The sequence below is a fragment of the Trachurus trachurus genome (genome assembly GCF_905171665.1).
Source record: "Trachurus trachurus genome assembly, chromosome: 16".
Classification (NCBI taxonomy): domain Eukaryota; kingdom Metazoa; phylum Chordata; class Actinopteri; order Carangiformes; family Carangidae; genus Trachurus; species Trachurus trachurus.
This window is the reverse complement of record NC_139902.1, coordinates 25,269,930-25,291,235: the sequence shown is the minus strand read 5'-3', so window position 1 is coordinate 25,291,235 and position 21,306 is coordinate 25,269,930. Positions and strand designations below refer to the sequence as shown.

The window sequence follows — 21,306 nt, the reverse complement described above, 5'->3', positions numbered from 1 at the left end:
AAAGGTGTTCCCACTGCACTAAACAGGACCGCTGCAGAGCAAGAACACAACATACGGAGGAGAACGAGCATGCAACTAGGAGAGACCCACATTCCTGTGTGCCATGACAAACAGAGAGGTTGTGTGTCAATGCGTTTCTTTAACAACTACTGTAAGATGTGTAGTTTCTGTTTGGAGAGCAAAACAGCAAGTACAAGTAGCAAGCAAAGAGGGGTGCTCCCAAAAGGGTTTTTCGGCAACACCAAAGCAAGGTGGAGCCAAAAGTAACCGAAAAACAAAAAAAAAAAGGAAACGAAATCGCAAGAGAAATCAATTCATACGTCAAATGAAATCCAAAAAACAAACATCTCACCTATTTACACTTAGTGACAGAGAGCAAACAAAGACTGGATGGGTAGGTAAATAATAACAAAATGCAGGCTAGATTGTCTCAGTACCTTCTCACTATGGCTATGCTCCTCGTTTAGGGTAGTGCTACTGCACGTATCAACTCCCGAGTCTTTAACCTGCGGTTCACACCATGCCAAGTCCTCTTCAAATGAGTGTCCCCCAAAGCGCACCATTTTCTTTTGCCTCTCAGATAAGGTGTGTGTCGGCTCGGACATAAATGCCTGCTCAATAGTTTTTCTTTTTCCCCTTTGACTGTCCCCTACAGGTGTGGGATAAAAACAGAAAGAAAAACAGAAAAACAACATGCAAAGGTGTAAATAAAACGAAGGAAACATGAAATGACAAAAGACTCTTGGAGAAAGGGGGAGGGGGGGCATGGGAGGGGAGAGAGACAGAGAAAGGGAGAGAGAGATTGGGGTTACAGGGCAGGAGGGAGGGGAGGGAGGTCAAGGCAGGGCTCCACATGTCTCACCAAAGACATTGGTGAGGCCTCGCTGCTATGCCAAGACGCATGGTCCCACCAATGGCCATCCAAATCTCCTGTAAGGTGGGGGGTAAAGGGCGCACATACACAAGAGAGGACAGCGAGAGGGGCCAGTGAGGACACCACAGACCAAACATACAGACGTTAACACACACACATACACACACACAATACACACTCAGGACTAAACAAGACGCCCAGACAGACATTTGTTTCAGCACACGCGCTAACACAGAAAGCTCAAAATCAAAAGGTGATCACCGTGTGCATTTCTATGAGCCCTGTGGAGAAAGAAAGATGTAGCTCAGATCATAATACATAACATGAAGGATCAATACTGACTCCACCATCTCAACACTGTGCAGTGAGAGAAGGACACACACTGCCTGCACTCTCAGCCACACAATTCTCCATTTTCACATCCAGGACCATTGGTCTTTTTCCTGCATTGCCATTTTTTCTTGTTTTCTCTGCAGCGCATGGATTCAATCCTAAAAACAAACTGGTGCCTCCACAGCAGGCCAGGGCGGACACGACTAGCTAACTAGCAGCAGTCATCATACAGTACCTACAGACAAGTGAGAGTAACTAGTTGAAGAGTCTGACACATGTAACACCAGTAAATCATAGGAAAACTCATCTTGTAGAGCCACTGACATGAAAATTCAGCACAGACAGGAGGAGAAATTAGATAATGGTAATTTTCTTAATTTTGTTAACTCTAACATTCAGAATTAAAAAATGTTAATGATTTACTGCCACATGCATTTTGATATTTTGAGATTGTTCCAACTGGTTTCAGCTGTTTTGCTTTATAGAGGAGAGGAGAGGTTCTTATTTTACCCCTTTAATTCAGGTTCTTACACGTCTTCATCGCAGTTAAGGATCAAACATTCTCACTGGTGGAAAGATTATATGTTTTTTGCAAAATATGAGAAATTTGGTTTTAATTTTGATACTGCCTCTCAAGCATTTAGTGTGCATCATCACTTATTGCACCGTGAGGCACCTTGTCTGAAGCAAAGATCACCTCTGCTAACTTGACATACAGTATGTTAAACACTTTTAAATAATTAAATAAAAACTTGAACCTATTCGGAAAAACAGACTAAATTTCACAAAGTAAACGTCTTATGTTTTAGTGTCATAATTATTCTGGCCATCATGATCTAATTAAACTGATCCCAAGACCAGGCACATCATGATCTATATGGCAGTATGTCAGTGCACAGTCATAAAGATTTCCCTGATTACTCAGCTCTGTCTTTATAGAAACAGCTAACGCCTCAGCAGGGACCCTCAGTTCAAACCAACAGACAACAATGCACATTTTGTTCTAACAGAGTTAGCATGCTGATATCTTATACTACAGCAGTGCATCTGTGGGAGGGAGCAGGGCGCATCTCTAATGTGTAACTGGGTGATTCAGATCCCAGTGAGTGCCACACATGCCTTAACTGACCTCAATCTAAAGTGCATCAGGGAAAGCTTTTAAAGATGTGGCTCTGATTACAACTTCTGTAGCAGCATCAGCAGACGCAGCCTCGAGAAATATAAACGGGGAATAACAGGTTTCTGGGACAGTTTTCTTCGTTTTCTAATCAATCCAGCTGACGGGTCAGAGAGAAACCGCTGGTGGTAAAACCCCTAAGAGGGGGAAGAAGCTACACTGCAGCAGGTATGATAAATAGGCACCAGGAAACAGAGAATACACACTGATATTTGGAACAAATAGAAACTCATTGTGAGCATTAGATCTGATGGAGCCGCATGTCTGCAGAACTAACTTTGTCACTGTATAGGATTTGCCCTGTTTTCCCATGTGGATGCACAGAGCAGAGAGATGGAGAGCACTTTCAATTTGATTAAGAGGCTTAAAAATCCAAGCTAATTAAAAAGAGTAAAAAAAATATTGAATCCAAAGGTGGTGTGAAGATTCCCAATGGAGAGTGGTACACAGGAAAAGAGCGCTGAGGGTGGAGGCCGTCCAGCTGAAAAAAAATAAAAATAATAATTTGGGTTTTCAGAGAGGGACTTCTGTCTGACTGCTGAAGGAGTGGTGATTTCTTTGTCCCAGGACCTTAGTGTGTGGCATATCTCTGCATTTAACACCCCATTATGTGGAGGCAATGGGCATTTAAATGTTATTCGCTTACACTGGCAAGTCATTTTACAATTCAGTAATAACGTGTATTAAGAAATGGTCCTCATGAAATTGCTCTTATTAAAGCATATAAAAGATGAGTCATTTAAATAATACAGAAAGCCTATTTGGTGCTGACAGGCACTCGGCAGACACCGGCCCTCCACTTGTACATGTGCTGTTGATATACTTGGGGGGTTTGCATGAATGTATGTAGCTGTAGTGAACCTCAGAGCCGTGGGCACAGGTACGGCTGTCTGAAAACACTGTGTTTGCGCAGCCCCTGAGCCATATACATCACATTTCCCACACTTCACTTCCCCTGCAAAGAGCTGGAGAGCCTAATGGATCTATACAGGACGGGCCTCCTTCAGGCATTATCTGGCTGAGGATTCAATCTCAGGGAAATCAGGGAAGTCTGATGGAAAAGGCATAAAAATAGACTGCATATACTTCTGAATGTAGAGGATGAGGCGATGGGGGAGTGGAGCGCACAAGGGTAAAGAGGAGGGGATTTTCAATATAGGAAAAAAAAGAGATGTATTGAGGAAGGAACGCTGCGTAAAGATAGTGCCACTGTGAATAAATATAGCCACAGCATCATGTCGTCTAACAAAGTGGCAATAGACACACAACTGATGCAGAAACACGGTGCATAACATAATGGTTAAAGGATAAGGAAAGTTTATTACAACCAAAGTTCCCATTTACATCCTCACACCAGTTTGCCATATCATTTGGGCCACTTCAGTAAAGGCAAAAAGAACAGTAAGCACACCTAAAAACCTGTCTTTTCATACCTCAACAATTAATCAACATTATACAAATGATTGCCAAAAGACATGGTTAATGTTTGCTTTGGCATATCTTCCACAGCATCATTATTTGCCATAGAGTTTCACTGTGGTGTATTTAGATCTTCATCATCAGGGTTGTGACTAAGTGGCAAAAGCCAAACAAAGAAAGTGCCCTCGTTCCCTCTCTCACCCCCTGCTATCACTATCCATCCATCAGTCTAGGGGAGTGCTATAACTACTTACTGTACACAGTTATGCACTGTGATAAAACATTATGGATGTCCCCAGACAGGCTTTGCCCTCTGCGGACCTCTAACCAACAGCTGACAACAGTGATTACCCTCTTCGCCTCCCAGTCGCTACTCTGTTGGCAGCGTAAACACCAGAGCACAGTTCAGAGTGGTAGACAGTCTCCAGTCACTTGCCTAATGTGGCCATTGCAGTTCAAATAGCTTAAGGCTTAGATTTGTAACCAGGCACAGAAGGAAGGAAACATTCATAAAAATAGGGGTGGAAGGATTTTCCAAATCCACGTTTCAATTCAGACTTCAGACCTTTAAGTGTATTTTGAGACAGAGAGCTTTGATTTATTTGTCTATTTTGTCTTTATTTACAGTCAGATTCTATGTGGATAATTTCAAGGTTATACCATCACAGTTTCACCTCCACCTGTGCCTGTTCTTCCTCCCATCACACTCCTCCTCCTCCTCCTCCTCCAGCAGCCTCCTCGCCTCCTCGCCCGCCCACCCTCAGTGTCTGTCAAGGAGGATCTGAGTGGGCGCCAGCATGGAGGCACGTAGCAGCCTTTCCCCTTTCTTTCCCCGAAGCTTTATTAACAGTGGCACGCCACAATTGGGCACTGATCCCCAGCGAGGCACTGTGTGGTTTTTCAGGGAGCAGGAAACTCATCACGGCCATAAATTGTGAGCATCAGCAGTCTGCGCCCGGCCCTGCCGTTTCGCCCCGGCTCCGAGGCCCCGGCAAAGTGCTGATTCAGGGCAACGGCAGAGCGCAGGCAGTGGCGGAGTTCACCACCAGCAGGCTCTCCATCACTTTGACAGCTCAATAAAAACCAGTGTAAACTATTAATTGGATCATTAATTATTGATGCTGTTTTTACTACAATTCAAGGGGCAAGAGCAGGAAAGAGGCCGGGGTGAAACAGTGTGTATGTTTAAACAGAGTCACCATGCTAGGAAGGTGATACAGTGTCATGTTGATCCTCTGGGTGGGGGATGGGGGTATTGTAACACACAGATTCCAATCGAGGTGTTAACGGATTAAATTAATATGAATATTGTTCGAACAACAAGCTTCATAGTACAGCCTTCAAATCTAACGGACTTAGTGAGATGCAAAAACTGATCCCAGAAGCCATTAATGAGGATGTAACATAGGCTGTCACTATACAATGTTCACCCCTCAGCTGTAGTTAGCCAGCCAGCCTCTCCTTTTCTGTCTGTTCGGCACTATTATGAGGCTGCATGTCAGGGGGAATCAATAAAGAGGAAAACACAGGGAGAGGCCATCGTGATAAATCAGTCTCTAGTGCTCGCAGGCACGAGCCAGGCCCATTACAGCAGGCACACCCTTTCTCCGACCGGTCTCCTCCTCCTCCCCTCTGGTTTCCCCTGCTTCCTATCCCATCAAGCCCTCCTCCACCCTCAGAGGCCCCCGTGGGGTATTGGAGAGTCGGAAGCATGCCATGCACCCTGCTTAGCCTGCTGCTGCTACACACCCATCTCATCTCCTCACTGAGTCAAGCTGAGTGCACAAAGCCCAAGTCGCTGATGGGCCACATATGTCCAAAAAGATGCTTTCTGCCCTCTTTTTCGTCTCGCTCCCACTGACTGTAGCCTCACATGCAACTGTAGTTAATGCTTTGCTTATCCGCTGTGGCTTCTCTTTAGGCTTTTTAGTGTAAAAAGTGAATGTACATCCTTCTTTCTTAGGAGCATCTAGACCAGCTGTGAAACCTGGCTCGGCTGAAATACATGCTACGCCATGCTATAACCGCTGAAAATGGGCTGATCTATCTTTATAGCTGCATATCTGACATTATTATATAAGGTTTTTATTGATTATATTAATACTTGCCAGAATATTTCACATGTGCGGGTCGGGAGCCTAAAGTTTGGATCGCGTCTCTGCTGTCTGTTATATAACTGACAGTGCAAATAAGGACACAGGTTTAAAATAAATGATTCAGTAGAATTTTCTGAACCATTTATTAGACTCCCTGCATGCACCATATCACCGCCGCCTTAATTATGTCATAAATTAATAAAACCGCCAATTATACCTAAATAAAGAGCAGAGATTGCTCTACAAAACCAGCCGAGAATGTTATATAGCTATACTTATTCAGGTCAATAGTTGAACTCCCTCCTTTATTTTCCCCCTCCTCTCCCACTCAGGCTGACCTGTGGAGGAGGCAGACAGACACAGACAGAAACAACAGAAACTCTGACCCTCACAACAGGCTGTTTTTTTTTTTTCTTCCTATTTTTGTTTCATGGCTACCTGGAAACCTGGAAACTCCCACATCAATAATGTAGTGCCGGTGCTGCTTCCCTCGGTGAGGAGAACAGTTACATAACGCAGCAGACCAACTGAATTCCTCCAGTCTCTTCTAGATTAAACATTTCGAGCATGTGGCAGGTGCTTTGGTCCAGTGCTACTGACAAAAGCAAACTGTGCCGCTGTACTCTCCTCCTGTCTGTCTTTTATTCTTTCATATGTCAGCTGCTCCTCTTCCTTTGCTTTCTGTTTGCTGCTTTTAACATTTCTCAGGTAAAGGCCTCCGTAATTACAGGTTTGACAATAAAATCAATTTGCAATTACAACAGCTGTCAACCAGGTGGAGCAGTCAAGAAGCTAACAGCCTAAACAATTGCTTTTGCGGTTGATTCTATGCAAAGTGGCATTTAATTCAGTCACTCTGACTGTTTGCTTGCCACTGTGTTTTTATACACTTGGACAAGTGTGCTTGCGTCTCTAAGCAGGTAGGACATTTGCAATGAGCGATCTGATGTCCATTTCTATTTTCCTGTTGTAGTTGAATGGCAAGACAGGTCCAGCAAAGCCAGTACCAACCATATACCTTCAATTAGAAACACTGTACTAAAGTGGACCAACCGGTTGTAGAAATCATTATTACAATTATTGAAGTGACATCTATAGAGTTCATTTGAAAAAGCAGCAGCAGTGAAAAACCCTAGAACTGGCATCAATAAACCCTGAGCAAAGATATGCTATTTCCTCTTCACCATCAACCCTCAGCTATAGGATCAGTTACAAATAATGACACCAGCAGTGTGGTAACAAAGCAGTATCGAAGTCAGGAAGTCAACGCTAACTGAGGAGGTACAGCATATTACCGGAAAATATATATCACCCTCTGCGCTTTCAGTACCTTTTTCTAATAACATCCATTCATTTATATGCAGCGGTGATGACATAAAACTACCCAATAAAATACTCTACTGTTATTTACTCAGCTTACCTTATTCCACTAGACACCCACACCCCAGACCTCTCCTTGCTTCCCTCTGTCTGTCAGTTATGTAACAGCGTCCATTAGAACAGACTGATCATGTGAAACAGCTGTGGCAGGACCCGGCAAAGTGTGCCAGCAGCGGCAAAAGGATTAGGCCTTGAGAGCAGTAGCATTACATTCATTTAAAAACACATAACACCCATCCACACTGAAACATATCTGGCTCATGAGCGCACAAGTCGCGTCCTCAAAGGCGCTGGAGCTGTGAGAGTAAAATCACACGTAACAAACTTTGCACATACATAAGGCTCATTATTTTCTGGTCTTTTTTTTTTATTTATTGTGGATGCCAGGATTTTATAGAAGAAACTGTTTGGTTTAAACCAAAGCTACCACACACATCAAAGACTTTACTGTTTACTGCAGTTTACTATAACCAAAGTCTTTTAAAGGAATTCACGGCTCAGAAAGTGGAAACTGAGGCGGAAAAATGTGGATAAGATGCAAATGAGCTGCTAATTATGGAACAGGAAAAAACATTTAACTGTAAATCTACAAAATGATTGCATTACTATTTTCATTCATTCTTTTTGCCCACTTCCAAGAGCTTAAAAAGTAAAACTAAGATTTTTTAAAACAGAAAATAATGAGCCCTACACATATAAATACAGATATAACCAGACAAACACACAAAGCACATAAACAGACTGTAGACTGGGGGATCTGAAGGTTATATCTGAGTCAACAGCTGCATGAATCAAAAATCATTATCAACATGAGACAGCAGGAATAATTAAACAATAATTAGATCAAATCAGATTTTCCAACAACATTGTGTTTAATAACTAGGACATAATTTCTTAGCATTAGCATGTAAATATCTTGGAGCAGTTTGTATGATGTGACATAAATACTAAATGAAGCTTTATCAACAGTAAAAAGTAACAGAAACACAGTAGAGACAGAGAGAGGCTGCTGTGTGTGGCCCCTACCTTTCTCACTGACTGACTCACTCTCTATCTCCACGTCCTCACAGCTGGTGTACTCCGGCGTGGTGGCCAGCTCCTCCTCCGAGCTGCTCAGTGACACCTGCCGCATCTTCCCTCCCTTTTTGGTTTTGTGGGGCTTCGGGGGTGGCGGGCGCACCGACTCCGACTGGTCCGAGCTGAGAGAGTCATTCCTCAACATGCTCTCCATCTTCTCCCTCTTGGTTTTGCGAACGGCCGAGCTGGGGTCCAAGTGGTGCTGCTGCCTCCTCATGGGATCCCCGCCCACGCCCGGGTCTCCCCTCCGCAGGTCCCCGGATCGACCGCCCAGCACGGGGCTGCGGTGTGGCGTTGGGGGGCTGTGGTTGGAGGTTCTGTGACCTCCGAGGCCGGGTCCCATGGGCCCCGGGGAGGAGCGGTCGACGGAGTAGGAGCGCTGTCCCACCATAGGCGGCCGGCGCTCGGTGAGATGTTGTCGGGACAGCCGGATGGGGCCGGGCTCGTCCTGCTCCGTGTAAGCCAGGGAGACGTCGCTGTGGCGGCGCTCGTGCCTCAGGCGGCCCACCTCGGCGTGCATCCTCATCTGCTCCTCGTAGGGCTGCGGCTTGATGGGGTAGCGCGCCAGGTTGGGGTCGCTGCGGTAGCGCGCCTGGAACTCGTCCTGGCGCTGCTGCTGCAGGTCATACTCGCTGGGCGGTCCGTCTAGCTCCTGGTCCAGCGGGTATTCCTGGGAGTGCCAGCGTCCGGGGCCCCGCCGGTCCCGGTAGCCCATCCGCGCCGCATCCACGTCTGGGTACATGTGTGGGCCCCGCGGAGCCCGCCGAGGGTCCCTGTCCCCATAGTCAGACGGTGATCTGGGCATGCCGCCGTCCGTCGGGGCATACTGTGAGTGGTCACCCCCCTCCCTTTGGTCGTATTTTTGGTTTGGATCCCTGGATGCAGATGGGCTTCGTTTCCTGTGGATCAAACAAAAGAGAGGAATTTATTTTACTTTAAGCTGAATTCTCTCTGATGCTTTTAATATACAGCATAGGGCTATTCTCCCGATATATGCTTTTCTCCCGATTCGATTCTTCTACGATTTTTGGGATGGCGATTCGATTTAAATTGCAATTCTACGATATTGCCGATTCTCTCGATTTTTAGTCTGCATTTTTAACATTTATCTGCACACAAATACTGTAGGAGCCTATAAATTAACATACTCCATTATAAAGTGAACTTAAACCCTTTTCAAAACCTGTACTCTTTGACTCTGTATGTGAAAAAGGCTAACATGCACATTGCACAATATTTTTAAAAAATTCAACAAAAAAAAAAGGGTATCGCGATATTTATGTGAATTGGGATATGGGATTTTTTCTCCCACCCCTAATACAGCACATATTAACATTTATCTGACCCTGTGCGCATATTGACGCTGCTCAATCACATTTCCAGCGAGCACACGGTGGATCTGCTTTGTGTGCAGGTGGAGATGTGAGGTATCAGTCAGACAGGAGTCTCACAGAGCTTCATCACACATCTCAGAGCTACAACTACTGAGGCTGAAGCCTTCAGTCTACAGCTTCGCTTCACTTTACTTTGCCCTGCGCTGCCTCGGTTTCAGTCCCTGTCAAAACCTAATGAAAGCCTGCTCTGTCTCTGTCACAGACACATACACAGAAAGAGAGAGGGAGAAATGAGAGTAAGCAGCAGGATGCAGCACCGCTTCCTCCGCTCGCTGCAACAGACACTACACAGTATGCTGCTCTGTAACATGGCTGACTGGTGCTCTCCTTTGAACACATCTTGCGGAAACTTCAGATTTTTTGCAGAAAATATGTGCAAGGAAAACACCTCCAGCTGACCTAATTCAACAGTACGACATGTAATGCAGACAGCTCTGCAGCCTGCGTTCTCCTAATATCTGCAACAAAAATCCACATGAGGAAAACATACATCCATGCAGTTAAAATCCCATAATCCTGTAAAATCCTGATTATTTAATTTGATCTAGAGGGTTGCGCACAGTTATTACAGAGACAACGTTGTATCTAATATTGAACTCTTTTAGTGCCATAGGCAATTTTTCATTTTCATTTTGATAGCATCTGATTACTTTGTTGATATAGGTGCTTAAATCATCATCATTTGCAATGCATTATAAACAACAGGATGACACAAGATTAACAACAGAGCCTGCCTGGATATGACCTGTTTGTATTTCCAAATTAATAGCGTGAGTCCGTGTGTGCGTGTGTGTGTGTGTGTGATTCTGCAGGAGGAGGGAGATGAGGAACAAGACAGCGTACTGAGAGCAGTGCATTGATAAATGATTCAGAGTTTCACAGATTGTATCTGTGTGCACAATACAATGGACATTAGGGGATGTGGAGAGACAATAACAATGTGTCTGAGTTTGGTCTGAATTTATGAAGGTACACATTTATTTATTCCAACATCAGAACCTCCCTGTGGATAATAGATACAATGTCATTGTCAATCAGATACATAATGTACATTTACTAATAATGTACACTAAAATCATGATGTGATTGGACTAATACTTTTTGATTCAAACGCTGTCCAAAATCATTTGTCCTGGCTGTGATAATACAGAGCGGTCCGCTTTGTGACGACAGTTAGGCTGGAAATTGTGTGAAATAACTTGCTAAGATGAATTCTTTGAAGTATGGTTACAGTCAGCAGTCCCAGATTTCTAAAATTAGCTGTCACTCATTTTATCATTGTCCAATTGTCAAAGAGGAAACCGGCCAGGAAGTGGATGAAAAGCCTGGAGGAGGCTAACTGTGTGTTAATGCATTTATTCTTTTGTTCAGAATCAATTATTCATAAGCCATTTTTCTCCTACATTTCTCCCACTTTTCCACCAAAATAATAATGACATTTTGGTGAGCAAAAAGCTCTGTGAAGCATTCCCTTAATTTTGTACGTGACAACTTTCCATAAATTTCAAAGGGCTTCATAAATCATTGCTGCCAGCCTTGCTCAGTGGCCAAGGTAAGGGCTCCTCACATGTGATTGGCTGATTCACTGAACCACAGAGGAGGTTTGGTCCCTGCCTACTGGATCACAGTCAGAGTATAATGAATGTACAGACCACAAGACATCAGCACTGTGGCGAGGCACATGCAGTAGTGGGTAAAGATGCTTTTTGTCTTCTCTGTTTTGAATTTCTGTGTTGAACACAGAGTAATCTCGCCAAAGTGAAGTGCCGGCTCCGGCGAGGGATCGAGTGATGAATGGGCCTCGTGTATAGTTCATGAACCAGTGTACAGTTAAAATATGAGCCGTTAAAGAGGGGCAGAAGTCGAACAATGAAGCAGCACAAATGTGCATCCCAGCAACACGAGTACATAAAAGCAAGATTTACTTAAGACTAGAGAGAGGACACAAAAACACAATTGTTTGGTCAGGCTGCAGCAAAATCCTAAAATACCACACAGCAACAACATCCCTATGAACACAGAGAGCGCTTGGCTAATTCTTCTTTCTGTGTATACAGTATGTGAAAGGAGCCGGACATCACCTGATCCTGCAGTTCCCCTCAGCGCTACACAACAATTCAGCCTCTTTTAGTTCATTGTGTTGTTCACAGACGACAACTCAATCTCAGACTGTTTTCAGAACAAGACTGGGTCAAACCCACTGTATGGCTGGACCGTGTTGTATTTGCATTCTGCCTAGTGTCAGCTGGTTTCAGCTCTTTACCTCTTACTGCTTATCTCCTGCCGTCTGTGGTCACATATACGTTTTAATACAGACAAGCTCCAAATGAAGCAGTTAGTTCTACAGAACATTTACACCTTTTTCTATTTCTGTTTGGGATTAACAAGCGGCTGCTTAAAATCCTGATTTTATAGCCATGATGTCGTCTGACCACATCACCAAACAATCAAGTTAAAGACACTGCTTTGAAATCCTCTATACTGTATTTACTTGTTAAATGATCACGCAGAGATAAAGTACGGGGCTCAATCATGTGGTCAGCAGCACAGAGGAGAGGAAAAGTCCAACCTCACACACAGATAACTCTCTTTGACTGCAGGAAAAAGCAGAAGCTTTTCCAAAAGCTCCCATATTTGTTGCTAGGTGCAATTAAAAAAACTAATTCATATTAAAGTGATTAGCAATATTTTTATTCTCATGACTGAACTGAATTTTTTTGCAACAACCACTGAGAGTTAATATCTTAGTGCAGCTCTATGGATATGTAAACCAACTACTTAATTTGTCTATGATGATGACCTGTTTCTGGTGAACATGTGATTAACAACAAGAATTGGTGACTGCTGTGTGCGTCTTATTTCCTCATTTCTGTCGATACTCACTAAATAAAAGCCTGTTAAAAATGTTTATCCAAAGACAGAAATGACACAGCTATGGTAGGATACCACAGGGAGAAAATGCCACTGTCTCTCACACAACTCCATCCACAGTGAATCAAGACATCTGACTTCTTGCAAATTGAGAAAGAGCAAAAAAACACTGCAGCAGTTCTGGCAGTAAAGACGCAGTGGAAACAGAACAAGGCTCTAATGGATGTGTGCAGTTTAATGAACGAATCTTCATTAACGGCGTAAACCTACAAAAGCACAAAAGGACATTTGAAGTCTGTGATGCAGCAGCCAACTGACTCGAGTGACTTCTCCTTTCTGTTTCACATCAGAACAAATGTCTCCCATCACCTCTGCATCCAAACACAGCCTCATGAGTGACTCAGACGCCGCTGGAGAAAACACATGAGGGGCTGTTGCATTATTCATGATCTGCTCCTGGACACTAACTGAGCAGCAGCAGCTTCATTCACAAATCCAAAGTGATGCGGCAGCAGAAATTATATGCTGGAGTAGGGGACAGGCGCCGTGACGTGGTTGGGGGGGGGTGAAGGAGTGTGTGAGGAGCATGAGAAGCATCTCCTAGCAGTGACTCAATGATGATTGAGGAGTGTGTAAGTATGTGCGTGTGTGTGGGGGTGCGTGTGTTCACTTGTGTATGCCTCCGTGTGTGTTTGTGTCGGTGAGTGAGTGGTTTATGCGCTCTGCACTCGCTGCCTAGAGAAATGCTTCACTCTGGCTCTCAGCGTTGCCCCCGGGGCCTCGGGGCTAATGTCCCCTCTGGGATGTTGTGTTGAAATCCTACACCCGGAAAGCCCACATGCAAATAGAACATGCACATAGCACCTACAGTACAACAACCGTTAACAAACTGCCCCTTTGACGAGCTCTAACTCATCCTGACATGAGTATCACGTTTCCCCCCGCTCCTGTTTAGGCTTGTATGTCCTTCCTGTCCAAACAGAGAAATGTCTACGGCAGCCAGCAACCACGCTCTACTCCATCAGCATCTGCATCATGGTGCTAACGTTGTCAGCGTTAAACCAGCCTTCAGTAAGTACAACAGAGCGGTGGCGCAGCACTAAATTTCGCACTGTGCATTATTCCCCCACCGCTCCAGCTGCCACTGCTACTGTAATAGCCTCTCTGCAGATACTTCTGAGCCCCCCACAGCTCTGCCATGACACACTCTGCTGATCTTAAAATTGCATCCCGTCCTTAGTGACACAGACGGGAGACAGAGTGGAGAGAGACAACGTGTGTGAATTAGAATTAGCGGCAGCGTGGAAGAAATGAAGCGGAGGAGATGAAAGGCAACTGTCTCCTGTAGCTAAGCATGCAGCTATAGAAGACTATAGTCAGGCTGAAGCGTGGACGGCGCTGCTGAATCGTGATGCCTGTGATGATGCACAGATGCCTGGCTGCTGCAGTTGTAGAGTCACGAAGCAAGCGGTGGCGTACTCCCTCCGTCACACCTCCTTATATGGCGAGATGCGTGCGTGATGTCACCACAGATGTGGCAGCAGCGCAGGCAGCGTGGTGTGTACTGTGCAGCAGATCAACCCGCAGTGATTCATCCTAACAGGCTGACAATGGAGAGACATGTTCACTGTCTGTGAGGCAGAGTGTGGGGACGCATTGCAAGCCCCCGTTCTGTACATTACATTCCTGCTGTGGGAATAACAGCAGCCCTCGTTACTGCTGTTGTCCTATTCTGAGCTAACTATAGAAAACCCTCTGCTGTGACAGCGTACAAACTGCAAGACCTCATTCAGCTGCAGACAAGGACGGCCAAGACAATGTGATTCGATTCTGGGAGGGTGACAGTGGTCTCATTTTATGACTGACAGTAGAACTTTTATATCTACCATGGGGAAATGTATTCATGCACCTATGACCCTGATAGCAAGGTGTGGTCATTAGGCTGTGAAGGATAATGTTTTGACACCCACAGCAAAGGAGTGTAGTACAAAGTACATGTGTGTGTGCAGAGGGATAGACGCTCATATTCACTATGAATCAGAGAGGATGCAGCAGACAATATTGAGATGTTGTGTAAACCTGGCTTCTGTTTTTGCGGCCAGCGCGGCCGCATACACCTCCGGTGCTCTGGAGGTAATTCCAATATTATAATCATCTTTTTAAAGTACACTGTCCTTATCAAAAGCAGCATAATGTATCAAATCCATGGCTCACAAAAATCATGGGATTACACTATGACCCCGAAAGATTAAAAAGTGCAACCCTAAAAGATTAGAAGTGACCCGACATGCTCGCCATGATAAAACCTTTATATGCTGTTATTTTCTGCACAACATGACACAAAAACCAATTGGTGATATTTTTTCCCCGATATACAGCGGTGTGATGAGAGGTCCCACTCCGCCTCGACAGATGTGTTCCTGCTCTGACAGACTGAGCTGAAACATCCGAAACCAGAGCCTATATAGCTCCTGTCTGTGACTGTACTAGTCTACCTATGACACTCTGTGTTTGTGTCATATGTCTGACCTTTCATCTGTATGATGAAAGGTCTAAAATCAAAAGGAAAAGCTCCTGTGATCACAAACCATTAATATTTGATGTGGGTTTATGATTTAAAAAAAAACACCAGCATCTGCAACACACAGCTCACTTTATTAATAGTGGGAACACTAAGAGCAGCTTTTCAGAACAGACCAAAACTATAGTATAGTCTTATTTTTCCCTATTCATGTAAAAAAAAGAATTTGCTCAAACTGGGATTATGATTATTTATAACAATATTTGTCTATTTCAGTGAGTAAAATAGTCTTAATGCACTTATAGAACGACTGCCTTGACCTTCACACTTAATTAAGTAATAGTAGAGAAAACGTTAAACACATTTCACCATCACCATCATAGAAAAGGCAGCTTATAACTGCGTTCGGCCTGTGTAATTAAAATGCTCTAATGTGTGTACATGACGCTGAGAGAAGCTAAAAACTATTCAGTATATTCGGTGCGTCTGATTGGTCAGTTCACAGATTTAATGAACTCCTACTGCACAGAATCGTGAGCAAGCTTAATTAATTGTGGAAAGCAAAATTTAGACTGTCTCAATCTGTCTGCTTCTCTTCCTTCTCACAGCGGCAGGAACGAGGACAAAATCAGATGACATGGTTTTATCCAACAAAAACTGAATTAGTTAGAGAGAATTAGCTTGTTCTTTGAGATTTTCAGACTTGGACGATTTAGACAATGTGCACCCTCAGATACCCCGAGAGCTTTGGTTGATATTTCCATTTACCAAACCAAAGAAATGCCACAAGCGCAAAGATCAATAACTGGAAGTCAATGAGGAAGCTTTCTGTAAGCGATGAACCCTTCACTGATGCTGCTGGTTTTCGTGCACTCAGCTGCATGCATAGACACCTTGATGCATGTGCACGCTGACACACACACTTCCTCATTCTCTCACCACAATGCCCTCATCCAGCATTGCATAGATACAAGCTCAGGCTTTTACAGCTTTGTGATGCCATGAAAACTAAATTTAAAAAAAAAAAAAAACACCCTGATGAAGCTGCTGCTTTCTAATTATCCCTGAGGCAAAGAAATGTAATGCTCTGTTGTTTGGAAAGAAATTAAACAACTATCTTTCATCTTGTTTCGTAATGATTAAGGTGTTGTATATATGAACTGGCAGCTATAAATATATACTTAACATAACATATGTGGCACACAAGATATACAATTAAAATGTTCACATGTCCATTTTTCTCTTATAAGAGTTGAAATAACTACATGTATATAACGAGCCTTACTTAACATAGCTGTCAGATCCTGGAGAGTTGCTTGGTTCAAACCTCTGACTGAACACTCCACACAAACGCAGTCCAGTCCGATTCATACAAAGCCCCACACCCGACTCACTGCCTACTACCAGACCATATTTTTGCTTTTCCAATCCTCTTTCCTCCAGCACAAAAAAAATGCCCCTGTTTTATTTCTAAAGGGCTCTGGATGATCTACACACAACAGCAGCAGCAGCAGCAGTAGCAGCAGCAAATGTAGTTTTTCGGCAGTGCTCCTCCAACTGAGTGTGGTGACACCAGCTCTGTCTGCTTTGCCTGTGCTGCCGCTGAAGGAACGTGTTAAATAAGAAAGCCAAAAGCAATCAAGGTGAAAATGCAACGCTGCCCCCGTGGGGATTGTGCCACCTCTACTTTGCGGATAATGGAGAGAAGTCAAATGAGAACAAATGAGTGGTGCTGTGTTGCAGAGCTCTCCTCTTAGAGAGAATCTGGCCCGCTAATGACAACAATACATCCTGGAACGGTCTCTATTGAAATAAGATAACCAGAGAGAAAGCACAAGCAGAAGGAAAAACAAGCTGAATGCGCGTTGTCTCAACCGAGAGCGGTCGGAGAGAAGAAGAGACAGGGCGAGGAAAAAACGCCTCTAATGGTACATTTACAGATGCAGTGTCACCTTCCAACACTGACTCAGCCGGCCGCTGTGTATCTGGGACGCCCCTCAGAGTAAAAGAAATGAATCCCATCCTCCCCGTTACCTCGTGCAATCAGAGCGGGTTAAAGTCCTGCAGCCGCCCGACAGTTCAGCTGCATCTCCTCATGGCCAAATGATATTGTAGCATCAGCGTGACCTGCTTTGTTTCTGTCGGTCTGCTGCGCCCACGGTCGCCCCGCCACTCTGCTGGATGTAGATGAATGGCACAGTTTATGACCCTGCTGCAAAGGCTTCTGGGGGCCTGAAACCGAGCCGACTTTCGGGTTTAACACCGTCATCATGTGATCGCTGCGATTGGCTGGCCATTCAGTCCTCTGCCTAGGAAGGGATTACATTCCTTGGTTGATTACTAGCTCACATCTATCACCAATCACAAGCAGAGCAGGAGGTCTCACCTAATCTCATTCAGCCTGAGGTCTTATGATCCTTAAACTGAACAAATTACATGGTTTATGTTTTTTTTTTTATCCACAGGGTGGATATTCAGGCATCAAATCAAATACAGAGGAGGGAGAGAGCGAGTGAGCTATAGAGGGAGGGATAGAGAGAGAGAGATGGAGAGATTTCTCTACCTCATAATTTTTGTGCATTAGAAAAAACAAAAACAAAAAAGGATCAAATACTTTTTTTCCCCGGTTCTGCACCATTTAGACATGTCTGGTTTTCAGTGACCTGGTTATCTACATGCTGCATGTGTGGGGGTTGTAACGGACTGTGTCGGAGAGTTGTTGAAGACTTTCTTCCAGCCGCCATCTCTCTCTTCACTCTTCTGCCTCAACACTTTCCAAAATCTGTCACCACATTTCTTCATTCACTTTCCCTCCGTCTTCCCTCCCTCCCTCCTCACCTCAGCCCTCCCATGAGGCGGACTCTGGAGTTCAACTGCAGATACGCTACTATGTGTTTGTGATGACGGCGGTGACAGCTGACTGACGGCGGCGTGGAGTCAGGGAGGGCAGGTGGGAGACGGGCTGTTGACACGATGTTTCCCTGGACGGAGGTTGAAGGGAGGGGAACTGGTAAAGGACCAATGCGGTTGTTTTATCACCACGCTGTCAGGGGGGGCTAAGTACCTCTGAGTGTAGCGTGTAGCCGACTGCCACTCAGAGAGACAAGAAGATGACTTCAATGATGACACGGCGAGTCGGAGAAGGACGATGAGTGACATTGGTAAAGTTGAATATTTGTAAAATGTTGCATTTCTTTATTTTTTTTGCCATGAATGCCACAGCTCACAAAATATTCACTGCCATCACTCTGTTCTGGCAAACTGGCATGTATGAGCCGACGACTTGGAAAAAGCAAGAGTGATTGACATGCTGCAAAAGAATATAACGGTAGTAAAATATATGTATAAATATAACATGTGTGTGTGTGTATGTGTGTGTGTTAGTCAGACATTGACACTCCTGCTCATGTTCTCCTTACACGTGATAATATAATAATATCTGACAGTCATTCAGGCTCATCACAGCAGCCAAACCTCTGACCTTGTGCTCACAGGACAGTCTCTTAAACGCCAGATCAATGTGTCCCTGTGTGTCTGAGGCTACAGACGGGTTTATGAGCTGATAAATGTGCAACAGAGTCCTTCACATATCAAAATAAATAAATAAATTGTGGAAGTACATCGTGTTCTCACACTCGCAGAAAACATTTTTTAGAAACCCCCCTTTTTTCTTTTCTACCTTTTTCTTAATCATCAGAATACGCTCTGATAAATTACCAGATTGTCTGTTTTTTTATTTTATTCTAGAAAATAAACAATAAGCCCTATACACTTGTACACTGCCTGATGCCAGACAGCAGAGTTGCATTCTCAGTAACAGATGGCAGCCACTCCCTCCCTTCACCTCCCTGCTCTGTGGAAAGTTTTGTGTGAAGCAAGTGGACAGAGAAGTTGTACAGCCTCACACATCTATCGGCTCGGCTCACACAGTCTGCAGATCTGTGAGCGTGTTCGCTAATTGGCTCTGTGAACAGAGGCTCCAGCCTCCTGTCTGTGAGCCGACCAACTGGTGCCTTGTGTGCTCATGCTATGTTTATACTCTGTATGGTTAATATATCTTCCGCACTGCACCGCCTGTTAGGTCTCCTTTTTAAGAAGAGGCACCGCTAGCGCACTATGTAGGCCAAGCCCCAACAGAGTATGCCATTAAGATTAGCTACAAGTAAGGACTGTTACGATGCTGCTCGCCTCAGAGAAAGGTTAGGAGGGGACCATCATGTGTACGTCTTTTTAATCGAACTGGAATCGAACAGCAGATGTTGCCGTTATGTGGTTATCAGACTGTTTGGCCGCGGGATGTCCAAGCTGTAAATAATTTAATTAATAAACTGTTAAGCTGCTTCAGTTTCAGGGTCCTGACATTGAGCGTGCTGGCTCGCTACCACACTGTCATGGCTTACTGGGACACATAAATATGACAGAGCCTTCCTTAATGTTATTAGTGCCTGTGCTTTTCCTATGTCGAGTCCAAATGCCTGCAGATCTATCAGGAAGAAGCTCTTCTGGTGCAAAACAATACAGTAAATAAAATACATCCAATATATTTTGAGAGGCAGGATCAGGAGTCATGTTTTACAGAAAACATAGAACATCTAATGTCTACATTTAAATACCACTTCAGAGTGATATTCATTATCTATTCTTGTTCATCCTATGCTGGGTCACAGATCACTGGAGCTCATAAGTGTTTTTTTTCTCTTTTCTTTCCTCCCTTTTTCTTGTTGCTGTTGGGTACACATAGGAAGTCGTGGCGTCATACTGTACAAACATTTAGCATGATGAAGAATTATGTTCAAGTCCCTGTATTTAAACAGCAAAGCCATCGTAAAGAACAGCTCTTTTTCCATCTGGGTGTTCGCAGCCAACACTGTCTCGATCTGGTTTAATACAGAAAAAAGTCCAGTTTCAATTATAATAGGATGGACCATAATGTTAAACCTAACCACAGATGGGCCTGGTGTCACAGTTGTACAGTCTGCATGCCGCCATAGCTCAGGTGCATGTCATAAAAATACTCCTTCGTAGAAAAACACATCGCCTCTGAGAATAATCCATGCAGCGATGTAATAAGGTAAACAGTTTCATAATATTTATGATAAATACCTGAACATCATTTGTAGGAGAGGATTGTCCGAGCATGTTCGGACTGAATGGCAGCATTTTGCAGCAGTATTAAGTCCTCGGCCTCTCTGCTGCCCTCTCTAGTTCAAAGATGAAAGCCTGTGTTTTACCTCTGACCACCTCTGTTGTGGTCAAAAAAAGAAAGTGTGCTGTGCTGTTTGTGTAGCCACACCCAACGGTGATGTCATCGTGTCCTGACACACCCTGGCACACGCTGCATCACTGCAGCAAACTAAGTTAAACCATCGGAAGTCAGCAAAAACAAAACCACAGAGTGTCAAGGAAATTATTATTGTTGTTTTTATGCTAAACTGCAAGGTAGCGCTTATGCACGATCACAAACACACACACAGGTAAAATCATGGTGCCAATGAGTAAGACTGTGAAGACCCTCCAGCATTGACTGAATATCCAATGGAGAATGTGGTGTGGAGAATCTTGGTGTGTGCCGCTGTGATATAGCCTATAACATGTTGACGGCTCAGCGCTTGTCAGTCATTGTTCGTTTTCATAAAGCCCTTTGTGTTAAAACATATTGAGATTTGTTGAGCTTTTCATAACCCAGCAAATTCTATTGTAATCTGACACTGGGCTGTATTCCTGCACCGGAGAAAAAAAAAAAGCCTCAAGAACCACCATGGTCTCAACATCTCGTTCCCTCTCTGACACACAAGTAATTGCACGTACACACACACGCACACACACGCACACTCCCCTCTACACATGCATTTCCTCTTGGTTCTGCTAAGTATGCATTTTTCATTCCAGTGAGCAAGCTGCATTTGAAATCAAAGGCAGTGACGCTGCGCGGCTGTCTGGCTGCACAGAAAGTGAGGAGGTAATGAAAAAAGCTAAGGGGTGAGTCAGAGGATGCTTTAATAATCCTTGCTGCCCAAAATAACATCTCTGGGCCTGGACGGACCCTCAACCCTCTTGGGAAAAACCAGCAACGGTTCAGGCTGGTCTGGACTCCTCACATCAGTCCACCACCACCCCACCCCACCTTTCTCCTTCTCTCTCTTTTTCTCCCAACTCCTCTGAGT

The 21,306-nt window shown here is 44.3% G+C and overlaps 1 protein-coding gene across 4 annotated transcripts in view; it reads right to left on the bottom strand.

Annotated features, from left to right (window-relative positions):
• The window catches only part of rims2a (regulating synaptic membrane exocytosis 2a), a gene marked incomplete at both ends in the record, with an annotated part of 135,094 nt that overhangs the window by 59,185 nt on the left and 54,603 nt on the right, over window positions 1–21,306 (bottom strand). For all 4 annotated transcript variants that reach the window (XM_083990457.1, XM_083990456.1, XM_083990459.1 and 1 more), the window contains 2 exons: window positions 438–649; window positions 8,306–9,255. In XM_083990457.1, coding sequence (XP_083846583.1) covers window positions 438–649; window positions 8,306–9,255 — 1,162 coding nt within the window. The remainder of the gene's footprint in view (window positions 1–437; window positions 650–8,305; window positions 9,256–21,306) is intronic.